This window comes from Chelonus insularis, unplaced genomic scaffold, assembly GCF_013357705.1.
Source record: "Chelonus insularis isolate UGA/USDA-ARS -01 unplaced genomic scaffold, ASM1335770v1 contig_135_pilon, whole genome shotgun sequence".
In the NCBI taxonomy this organism is placed as follows: Eukaryota; Metazoa; Arthropoda; class Insecta; order Hymenoptera; family Braconidae; genus Chelonus; species Chelonus insularis.
The window spans coordinates 468306-481106 of NW_023276376.1; the positions used below are offsets into that span (position 1 = coordinate 468306).

Sequence of the window (12801 nt, forward strand, 5' to 3'; positions counted from 1 at the left end):
GTAACTGTTAGATGAGTTAACTAGGATTGCTGCAGATTGTTAAATAAACATATATAACATAGACAGAAGTGAATAAACTCTATGAAGTGTATAAAGTGTATGACGCTGAAGAACAAGTCAGAGTAGTTTGAAAACGGAAATAATACCCTACATACACAAGTGTTGGTATACAGAAAAGCGGAAATTTTAGAAAGCTATTTCCTCGTGATCTTCTCTTTTTAGACTCAAGAACAATCAACAAATCTCAAATAGCTCTAGTAATGAAAAAAGTTGATCAATATATTTTGTTTTATTTTGGTTCTTTGTTTCGAAGTTTTTTTTTATACGGTTCTGTTTTTTGTAGTCTAATTTGAGTTTACATTTTTTATCAGACAGAATATTGACGTTAAGAATTTTCCGAGAGAGTTTAAAAGTTTTTTTCGAAAATTTAATAAATTCAGAATACCGGAACTATATTGAAATTATTTTCACTTACAAAAATTCTTCATCGATTTCAGAAAAGCTGTTAAGAATTTTATTGCTTGTAATTTAATCAAATTCGCCTTTCAATATTTTTGTAAATTGAATAATTCATTTTTTTAATTCATCAAAACACGTCGTAGAAAAAACAATGAATAAAAAAAATATATACACTGAAAATCTCATTTTTTAAATTCGTATTGTTTTAACACAGCTAAGAGTGTTAAAAATCGACATTTGCAGTGTACGGATTAATTTCAGTGATACAACTCAATGTTCGATGCTCCACACATCAAATGAAAGAAATGCTACTTTAAATTGATTTCATTTTTTTTTTTCTAATAATTAACAAATTATTTCGAATAAAACAATATTTATTGTAAATGTATAAGATATGTTTTAATGAGTTTTGTGCTTCAGTGATGAGACGAAAAGTTCATAGGGATCAAATACTTATTGGATCAATAAACTCATATCATATACACCTTAGAAGAAACTTATCAACTGAACCAGTAATTTTACGGTAATTACACTATAAAATGATCTTTAATTTAGGGTTTCATTCTAATAACCATTAAATTTAAGTGTAATATTAATTTGGCGCTAATAAATCCCAATAGGATATATATGATGAAACTCATAAAGTGACTATTTTTGAGTGCATTCATTTAATATTTATAAAAAGAGCTATTACACTTGGTATCCTCTCAACGAATTATATTCAACCGGAATCGCTAAGGCAATCCCTCTTTTTGACGCTCTCGTTTTTAACTCAGTCTATGTCGTATTTTTTTACCTTCTATCTATTTTTTTTTTACATTCGCTTCGTCGCGCTCTATCTACTTTGAATCTCATTAAGTGAGATAACTTTACGACTGGACAGCTAGTCGATTCCATTCTTCCTTGCTTTTACTCGCACGAGTTTTTCCACTCGACGGAAATAGCGAGAATGAAATTATCATATCCTCCAGTGAGTCGGTTGGGCAAATATCCCGGGCGAGTTACTCAGAATGTAAAAATCGATTTCATGTTTAATTACTTTGTATTTAATAACTAACAACTGTACTTTAATTATAAATATTTCACAACAGTGTTTATTAGTGGAAGTGAGATTTAATTAAATTCGTCCTCTTTCGTTGAGATTTTTTGAACTTAAATTATTATTATTTTTTTTTTATATCAATCATTAGTATTTATATTTCAATATTTAATTATATTAGATAATTATACTTGTATATTTATATCCCCATAATAAATTAAAGTTATTAAATATAAGCTACTTATTGATGTAATTTCTTGATTTATTTTTGAGGAAGAATGAAATGATGTCATAATTAAAACTTGTTTATTGCTTTCAGCATCATTAAAGTGTAAATCAACGCAATTTTTAATAAATTTATATTTCAAACAATCAAGAATAATAAATTTTTGATTTGACATAAAGAAGTATTTATTCGTAAAGATAAATTTGTAAAATAACATTGGAACTAGTTGATGTATTTTTCTTATATTTGTTCTAAGAAATTGATTTTAAAAAGACTATCCGATGTTGGATTTTTGAATTGAAATAATTGCAAAACTGAATATCCACAATACACAAGTTTTGTTTATTTAAGATAAAGTTATTTGTATTTATCAAGAAGAAATATTTTTGCTTTTTTTACAAGTATTTTTAATACTAATATTAATATTTGTAGGATTTGTGTTAATACTGAAGAGACAACAATTTTATCGAAGTTGATAAAACGTGTGTATTTAGCTGGCTTAACTGCTAATATTTTGATAAACTCAACATTTAACTATTAATCGCGCTTACACTCTCTGCTTTATCCTCATCATCTCCTTCGTGATCTCAATATCCATTAAACTTAACTTGGCTTATTTATTTTTACTGTTCAACAGACATAAAATTATTTTTCTTTTTTGTGACCTATACAATAGAAATTTATTTAATAGCTTTTAATTGCAGTTTCCAATGAATCACAAATTTTTTTAGTCTCTTCTTTTGACCTCAATTTTGAGGTAAAAAAAATAAATAATAATTGATAAATTAGATAGTAGGAATAATAAAAAAAATCTTATTCAGGCAAAAATAATATTCTTATTTTATTTTTCATTGTCGGAATGTTTTTACAATTCAAGTACTATTTAATCTAATGACTTTTGTAAAATAATAATCATTAAAAATTTCAAACATGTTCTACCAATTATGTTGCCAAATGTTCCGAACTTATAAAAATTTTTCTCCATTCTTGTAACGCTTTAAAAGTCATCATAGTAAACGATGTAAAATAGATTCAATTTTCTGAGAGATCGGAAGTAATTACCAAGTTAGGTATTCGTCATGAATCGAAGAAAACTATCAACTTGGATTTATTACTTAATTTTCACTTTGCCCATTACTTCTTTATCGTACTATTTCCATTCGTTGCCTACTTCTAAGCTTTCTTTTTCGTTTTTATGGAATATTTCAAAAAAATTGAATCAATAAATTCAACATGAGTGTTCCTTTTTTTATCTATCAATTTAGCAGTAACTTTTATCAATAATTAACCGCAAACTGTTCGTTCAGATTGGGTGGAATAAACAAACATAGTTCATATTCAACGATTTCTATACCACTGAATTCTTTCTCACAAGAGTGATCATATTTTAAAAATAATGATTTTGTTCGACATTAATGAGGTCGTGAGTTTGGAGTTTTTTTTTTGAAGAAAGTTTTTAAAATAATTGTCTTGGAACAACTTGAATGAATTTAATTTCAAAAATCAAACAATTCAACGTATAATCGTAAGCTAAATGAATTTCCACATTTAATTTTAGTTAGAGAATTTTTTTTAAATCATCAGAAATAACAAGGATTTTTTTAAAATGTCTATGCAAGAATTTTTTCTAAAATTATAAGCCTTCATAACGACTGCATTTGTTGATAACTTACAGCTCGTTAAACAGCAATAGCGAAATATTCATATAAAAAAAAATAAAAAACGGCATTTTCAATGCGTTATACTGATTTCCATAGAAAAAATTTCTTTTTTGATCAAAAGTTCAAATTTTCGAAATGAACGATTTAAATTTATTTTTTTGGTTTATTTCTATGAAAATACAAAAAAATACTTCAATAATAGAAATCTTTCGATAAATAATTTTATAATAAAATAATTTTATTATTGAATAATTTTTTACAATTAAATTTTCAACTATTACTAAACAATCTGACTACCAACTAAAGGGAAAAATTTGATTCAATCAGATTAACACTAATAAAATTTATAATTCAATTAATATCAATTATAGTAAACATTTTAATCGCTTAAATATTGTGCACATTTGTAGACTGTAATACTCTCATCACAAACAGCAATGATTTCATTTGTAGTTTTTATTTATGAATATCGTAATTCTAAATAACAACTTTACATATGTTCCTATAAATTAATAATATATGAATTGGAAAGTATTGTTAATAAAAAAATAATTATAATATTAAATAATTTCAAGTGATCATTTTTATAACTTTTAATTTGATAGAAAAATCTGTTTTTATCCTTTAGAGGTACTGTAGTTGCAACTGTTTTTTTTATAGTTACAGAGTTCAATCTCGAAAATTTATTGCTGCTCTAGAAAATATTTTTCCGTGGATATAAAAGTTTTGTCTGCTTTAATTTAGATTAATTAAAATAAATCTACATCCAACATATATCCAATAAAGCAGTACTTAAGTCAATTATTTCGTAAAAATTTCAAATTCAAACAATAGGATATCACTCTTGTGGATTTTATTCTCATGGGTTCAAGGAAACAAAAATAAGATTTACTGCAGTGATAGTCTACTACTAATTTACAGAAACAAATATGCGGGAAAAACATAACTTGGAGTAAGTAATTCCGGTATCCATTTCATTAAAAATTCTGTTATTTTATTGACTCATTATTGCACTATTGTCACATTTATTGGGCGATTCTCAAGAGTACTGATAAGCACTGAGAATTTTGAGCTAATTCCCGCAAACACCATTGGTGATTTTACAAGTGGTTGAAGATAGCAAGAGCAAGAGGTTGATGATCTCCAAGAAGATCCGATAAGAAATTTCTTAAGGTGAAGAATCATGTGGAGGTCTGTAGAAAAAAATCCTTACGAGAATCAAAGAAAAATTATTTGAAAAATTCAATGATTTCTTTTCTCAGAGATGTTTCTAACCCTTCTCTAAAAAAAGATAAACTACAATGCTGTTCAGAAAAATTGTTCTACAACCATCACTGCTTATCTACTACTGAATTTTTTTATCCATGAATCATCAACACTATAAGCCCTGCTATATTTATAGGCTCTCGTTGTTTTTTCTACATGATGATCAATATTATGAAACTATCATTAAAAAAGGCCTTTTTCCAAATACTCTTTCAAACTGAATTAGTAAATCCCTCCAAATCATTAACTATTCATTAGTTTTGAGTGCCAAATTACTGATTCACTTAATGATTGAATTGTTACTAACAATCACATTGTGAATAAAAATTAATAAAAGATTATATTGATAGTAGCATATCAGTTTTAGCAAATAACATTTCTGAGATCAAATTTTTATTTTTACTATATCGAAATTCAATATGATTTTTGATGAACGATGGGATTTCAAATATTTCTTTAAATTTCCTAAAACTTATCATGTGTCTCTATTCAAGTCTCCGTCTCTCGTGAAGTATTTCAAATTGTCAATATTTTCTTATCAGTAGTCAAATGTAATTGAGGATTCTCACGAGAAATATTCCCTGAGAAAATGTTTTTTTGTCATAAAAAATATTTGTTAACATTACGAATGCTTTATATTTATATTTGAATCTTAAAAAGGCTTATTACTTATTCATTTTTAATTATAATTATACACAATTGGTAATATAGTTATCAAATCAAGTATTGGAATCAATATATAATATTATAATAAAATGAAACTTATTTTTATTCAAGTTCAATCGATGGAAAAAAAATTAACGTATCCCTTGATAAAAAATTTTTCATATTGAAGAGTCAGAGAAAGATAAAAACGGTTTCTAACAACATAAATTTACTCGTATTATCTGACATTCGGTAGGTACCTTAGAGACGAATATATTTTTGTTCCGAAAACCAAATCCCTACTGACCACTTTATTCTTATCAAAAAACCTATTTTTCATTTATTTCAATTTTTTCCTTTTATATCTATTTTTACCTTATTCTTCACATATTTTCGATCATATAACAATGCGAATGACATAAAAGTTCAAAAATAAAATGAAATAAAATCATAAATGGCATATTTTTTCACTCACAAAGAGCGCTTGAATGTTGAGAGAAAATTTTTAAAATATTTTACTATTCATCGTTGACTCAAACTTGATCAAAAAAGTATGTGAATTAAGAGATAAAAAAATTTAGAAAATAGCTTTTAGAAATTGAAAGTTATTTTCTGAGATATTGTGTCATATATATTATAAATTATACTTCCAACTGAGTCAGTGTATATAACGAAGCAACGAGAGGAGCATCGTGACATTCATTATTAATTCAATTTTCAAGTTATATTCAGATCCTAAAGCCACTGACTGCAAGTTATCTAAGTGTTAAATAGTGATGCAAAGCTTGGTAAATGATTCTTTCACTTTGACTACTTGATACTGAAATGTTCCACTTTTAACATCTTAATTTAGACGCCATTTCAATTACGATACACGATAATTTATTTATATTTCTTAAAATACCTCGACTCATTTAGAAATCAAAGGCAGAAAAAAAAGAAATAAAAGAATGAATAGAAAAATTTTATCTGTCTCAATCGATCATTTCTTGTTTTTTCTCCGACGCTTTATTTACTCTACAATATTACAAACTTGTAGTTTCATTGGAGAAAAGTTTTCATAAAAATTTTCATCTTCTTCTGCATTCTTGTCAAACGATAGAAATAATGAAGATTCGATAGAATAAAATGTTTATTAAAATGACATTGTTTTGATTGAATCGAATGCTAACTGTTTTATTATGGCTGACCCAATAAAAATAATACCACTGAGATTTGCAATCAGGAGTGAAACCGAAAAATTGACTGATGTGAATATTAAACAGGCAGCAGAATCATAGGAAGTCTGGGTCGTTGGGTCACTTGAAAAGTAAATATAATATGCCCAGGGCTACTCAGTTGGGAACTTAATAATTCACTGGCAGCTAGAAAAGTCTGTAAACTACTACCTGAACTATACTGCGTGCCAATGCCCATAACCGCAGACATGTTTTACAGGAGAATATTCAACAACACTTTTTTTTCAATGAATTCATAATTTTAGGACGAGTTGCTGAGCTCTTGCTATAAAGTTTTTATCAATTTTTAAATGAATAATATTTTTTTATGAGTAATATAATTTTTAGTATAGGTTCTGTTGGCAATTGAATATTGTTGCATGTAGAGAAAATTTTTTTTTCAAAAATATTCAACTGAAAACCAGTTTCATTATAGAAAAAGTTAGTGGATTTTTATTTTAATAAATTTTAATCTGTTAAATAAAACTGGAAAACTTTGTAAATAATTTTTAAACGTTAGTTCGCCAATTTTATTTTTTATAATCATAAAAAGTTGTAAGTAAACAAACAGAATCATCTGGATAAAAAAGTAATCATTGGATTATTTCATCCAAAAAAAAAGATCAAATTTTGTGTCATAACAAACTGAGAAAAATGTCAAACTATTTATATTTTTTCTGAGGCTTTTCGTAAATTAAATTTCCTGTTTCTTCAACCACTAATTGTGTCGTTCCTCGAGACCTTCAAGGAAAGGTACAACTTTCTTAATCTTGTGTATCGAATTTTCCGGGCAACCAACCGTGAATTTTCCAGCGTTAGGAATTTCCTCGCTTGTTAACTGCCTTCATCTTCGTCCTTAAAATTCCATTTACATTATTTCGCAGACTTAAATGAATACTCAATATAAGTTATATCGTTCAAAGGGCATGGTGGCAATTAATCCAGATTAACGATCAATATTTCTACAGAAGAGATAATGTTAATCAATCATAACTGTATGTGTAAATAATAATGGTATATAAATTCAATGGATTTTGGATTAATATCATTCGCAGAGTGGAATATCAATGTTGATGCGTTGTGGTACAGGTAATACCTATGATTTCCATATTTATCCAATATATGATCTCTCTCTCTCTAAATGTTCAGTTGACTGGTCGTAGTTTATCAGTGATACTGATCAGTGATCAGCGGCCTGACCAATATATTGCTCATCGATATCACCTCTAAAGTTTATCTCAATGATACACACATACCTTTACATCATTTTCGTTTATTTTACTTTTATCTTTCCAATTACTTGTGCAAATTAATCTGGTAATCATTAACTCACGCCTGTCAATATTTATTTGCCCTTACCAGTCACCTACCAGCTTTCATTATTAACGCATTTCTATTTATTTATAATTTTTATTTTTATTAGTTAAACCGCAGGTATTTTTACTGTCAATATTAACTAGTATTTCTTCAATCATGATAATTGGTGATTTGTTTATGTGGTTTATCAATGACAATTATAATAAAATAATAATGAATAAACTTCAATGCAGTGAAAAGCCAGTATTTCATTACGTTGAAAGTTTTTACCTCGATTATACGATTTAATTATCATATTCACATTTGTTCAAATAAAGAATTTAAAACATTTGAAATAAAATACAAAACTGCTATTACGAATGAGTTTATTTAATAGAAATATGAATAATAATTTTTTCAAGAGATTAATTAAGCAATTATTGTATCTAAACAACAATGCTGCTCATAAAAGTTTGCATAATATATTGTTCAAAAATCTGAATAAAAACTTTATGTAATAACGAAATTCTTTTTACTCATAGAATATACTATTTTTACAGTTGGAAAACTAACCAAGTTTTATTCAGTTAGAAGTAAAAATGATTTTAGTTTATTTTTCATGTTTCTATTGAAGCAAAAGATATTTGCGTTAATAAGCAGAAATTTTAGTGATTTTTCTTCGGAAAATAAACCAAAAAAAAATGCTTTGTGTTGAAAACAACATCTATCATCATTGGGACAGTAAATCGATAAACTTTCTTAAAGGAGTTTAGATTTGTTGGTAAGGCTCGTTAAAAAGTTATTTTTTTTTAAACAGATGAAGGCAAATGATTGGTGGTGACATGTTAAAGTTTATTTCATGATTCATTAAGGATTATATTATGGCTTTTAATCGATAAGTTATTAAGGAAACCTTTTACAGAGCTTGTTCACCATCGCATTGTTGTTTATATAATATTACAGTATCACACAAGCAATTTAATAAAGATCAAAGTGCCATAACTTAAAAGTTATGATGGAAAATGATGATAATTAATTTGTTTTTTGAGAAAAAACTTACCAAATCATTTATTATGAAATTTGATGGGATAAAGTTAGGTAATGAGCTTATTTTATTTTTGAATAATTACTCAGCAATGTTGAATAAAAAAAAGATGATTCTACAACTAAGTAGTATTCTGAGTCACTGACCAAAAGGTTTCATTCAGTTTAATCAGATTACTTATTAGATAAAATATTTTTTTAATAATTTCTTATTATATCGGTTGTCTGAACTAGTACTATGAATTACCTTGATAAAAACTGTTATAAAATCAACGATAAAATATTTTCACAACGACAGGTATTCAAAGTTTGTTTAGTAAAATTGTAATTAAAATGTTCTGACTAACAGAAAAATTTCAATAACAGAAAAAAGGTTACCATGTGTGGATATTTAACAATAGGTTTTTTATTGAGCCAATTGGACCTCTAATGAAATCAATAGAACAAAGTCAAAAAGTTCAATTAAAGCTCAATGTTTTATCCCGTATGAAAAAAAAACGTTCAAACGTCTATTATATTTGTCTACCAGTCATAAAACAATTTGCTGAACAAATAAAACCACCACTCACAGCAACGTATGGGTTTGAAACGTGAGATTACTTACGACTCAAAAGCAATTAAAAATGGAACGATATTGTGTTCAGTATAATGGCTAGAGAATCAAAAAAAGGTAATTGAACCAAAGCAGCGAAATAATGGTAAAAGTAAACAGACCGAATGTAGAATGCAATGGTTACTTTTAAATTAATTATTGTTCTATTTATCTCTGCATTGCAGTTATAAGTGATAACAATTAAAGTTACTAGTTTCATAAAAGTTTTATTTCCCTGAAGAAACAGGCAAACCAATCAAGAAAATCATTTATAAATAATTGAATGTATACAAGGTCTGCTCATTCACTTATTTATATAATAAAGTTGTAGTGTTTATCAGACAATAACGATGGAAAAAGATCATTTGTTGTAACATTAATGAGTAAGAGATTTATGATTGTGTTCAATAAAACTTGAGATATTTTTTTTTTTGTTAATTCAATTGAAAACAAAAGATTTATCAAAATACATGATGATTATTGGAGAATTCAATGCCCTGAAGAAAAAATAAATAATTTAATTCATTGTTATATATTATTGTTAACTAATTTATTCTCGTTAATTAAAGATGATTAGAGATTTTCCTAAATATGATAATCTAAAATCACTCTATAACAGTAAATAACTAAACATCATTAGATTCTATCAGCGTTGAATCACATGTTTACTGAAATGGATGGAATATAATTTCCATATTCCATGTGGGAATATATTGGTCTTTTTGTTAGCTAGCAACAATAATTAAGTAGACATTTATTCTCGAGGATAATGAACATTAGAAAAATCTAAAAATAAAAAATTATGAATGAGAATTTATTGAAGTGTTAATAAGTATACACAATTTCTCAATTATTATGCAGATCCATTTGGCTCCTGGTCTGAGGATAATTGGATATATGTACAGACCTGTTAAGATGCTAAGTAGCATCAAGCTTTCCTAATTAAAGCCACGTTAGACCAAAATAGTATATCAAGGGTATTGAAAAGCTAAGTAGTATCAAACTCTGGTTAATTAGGTAGAGATTTAGGTTACAACATCAGTAGTGTTAACACGTTAATTACAAAAAAAGTATTCCCATCTATTTTCGATTTCATTCTTAAGAATAAAAATGTATAATTAATAGATTTCAAATGATCTATATATTCATGGATAATATGATTATTAAAAAACATATTTGGGAAAATTAATATGAATAAACTATTTTCAAGAAATTTTTATTTTATGATGTAGACTATCTAGATTTAGATAATTTTTTTAGTGATTTTCTACACCACAAAATGAAGTCAATTCACTTCCTTGAAGATCCATGAAAGATAAAGGCAAAAAAAAGTTGGAGAAAATATAATAAAAGTGAGTTACCAGCTAAAAAGACTTTCTTGGGATTAATGTATTCTTCCATAGTGTCCACTGTATCTACTGGATTTGTCTATTATCTAGGATGAATAAGGGAGAAAAAAGCAAATTAACCCCGCGATGACAGAAACAAGTTGACACATGGGAATATCGTGGCCTGTCAAAACATCATGGAGATAAAACAACCTCTGACTCGCTCTCTGACGAATAGGAAATAGGATAATAAAAGGCTGGGTGGATCAAACCTATAGTCGGTCCCACAGTGACATCAGCGAAATTACAGTCGATCGATTCTCATTCCACTTGTCGCTAAATGATTCGTCTCTCTATCATTCGCACCCACTACCCTCCTCATCTTGAACCAACAGCCACGACTTTAACGAAGAGAGTAAAAAGCGGAAAAATTCTATATCCTAGTTGTCTCCCACATGAATTCACCACCAAGGGAATCGACAATTGCTACTAAGGCAAAAAAGATATTGTTCGATTGAAAGAGTATAGTCATTTTCAGCAGAAAGCTAAAAGAAAGTCTTCATCACTTTTTTTGTACAAAAAAAAAAAAACAAACCCAATCATCGTTAAAGTTGAACACTGATTGTATTACAATAAAGCACATTTGAATATAAAAATATTCTCAAGGTTAATTCGTACCAACGATAAGGCTTGAATGAAATTTATGATTTTTTATGCATAGTGGCAATTATTTTATTTGATAATTGGATAATTATTTTAATTAGTCAACTTCATAATCATTAATTAGCATTATTTGAAGTTGAATAATCTTTTTTATGTAATTACTGAACAGCTTAATGAAACTCCTTGACCTGGACCACATATTCTATGTTGGTTATTATTGAAATATATTGATAACAATTACATTTATTTTTTTTTTTTTTTTCAATGTATAAAAAGAACTTTTTTGATGCTAAATAATTTATTTGGAAAATCGATTTTATTTTTTCATGAAAGTAAATAGATGTTAGGAGCTGGAAAGAATGTGTTAATAATAAATGAATTTCGAATAAATTATCTATTTTCACAACTGTTCAGACCAATGAATTATGCAACATAGAATATACAGAATAAATAATTATTTAATAGTATTTTTTCATCTCCTTATGCATTTCATATTGTGTTTGAATATTTCATTATTGTTTTTTCAATGTAACTTTTTTCGAATTAATCAAATCTTCAGTTATTTTGCTTATGCTCAGATAATTATTAATTAATTATTTATTGACTACTTTAAGTAATTCAATTTTTAATTAACAATAATGATTAAAAAGCCTACCACTTAATTTGACCTAATTGTCAGAATGAAAATTTTAAAGAGAAGGATTAAAATATTATTTCACAAAGTAGTAAAAATAAAGAAGAAGTTTAATAATATTTCTTACCTGTAGAAGAGCAGGGGGTCTTGGCTGCCTCTACAAGATCTTCCCGGCTACCAGGAGGTGCCTCCAACATCGTACTTTTGTCAGGAAATGTTTTAACACAGAGCAGGCTGAAAGCTACACAAAAAAATGATATAAAAATAAAATTGAATAGAAACTATGACGGAACAAGATTTAAAAAAAAAATAAACAAGTGTTATATTGTGTATACATAATCCAGAAGAAGTTATATTCTTTCTTAAAATCTTGCTAGTAAAACTTTATGTTGACCGCGCATTGCTCATCCCCTAGACGATACTGGAGTCAAGTTAGTGCTTGCTACCTGTCCCGACCTACTTCTGCTACTTTAAAAAACGTGCACCGGTGGAAAGAATGAGGAAGAGAAGAAAGAAGACTCGTAAACTTTTCACGCCCATCCAATAAATTATTTTCTCTTTATTGTCGTTCTTCCAACATACCAGAAATTACGTTGAGTCTTCGATAGTTTGTGGAGTTGAAGTCTAAGGAAATATACTTTTAATGTGTTTCACTATTTTCTTTTTTATTCGATTATACTTCTACCGTGACTGATGATCCATCTATTTTAACTTAAAAACAACTGACACTT

At 27.3% G+C, this 12801-nt stretch overlaps 1 protein-coding gene across 3 annotated transcripts in view; it reads right to left on the reverse strand.

Moving 5' to 3' along the window:
• LOC118074609 (uncharacterized) overlaps positions 1-12801 on the reverse strand; it is a 78553-nt gene that overhangs the window by 7602 nt on the left and 58150 nt on the right. For all 3 annotated transcript variants that reach the window (XM_035095986.1, XM_035095987.1, XM_035095988.1), the window contains one exon: positions 12198-12311. In XM_035095986.1, the coding sequence (XP_034951877.1) occupies positions 12198-12267 (70 nt within the window). In that variant the 5' untranslated portion in view covers positions 12268-12311. The remainder of the gene's footprint in view (positions 1-12197; positions 12312-12801) is intronic.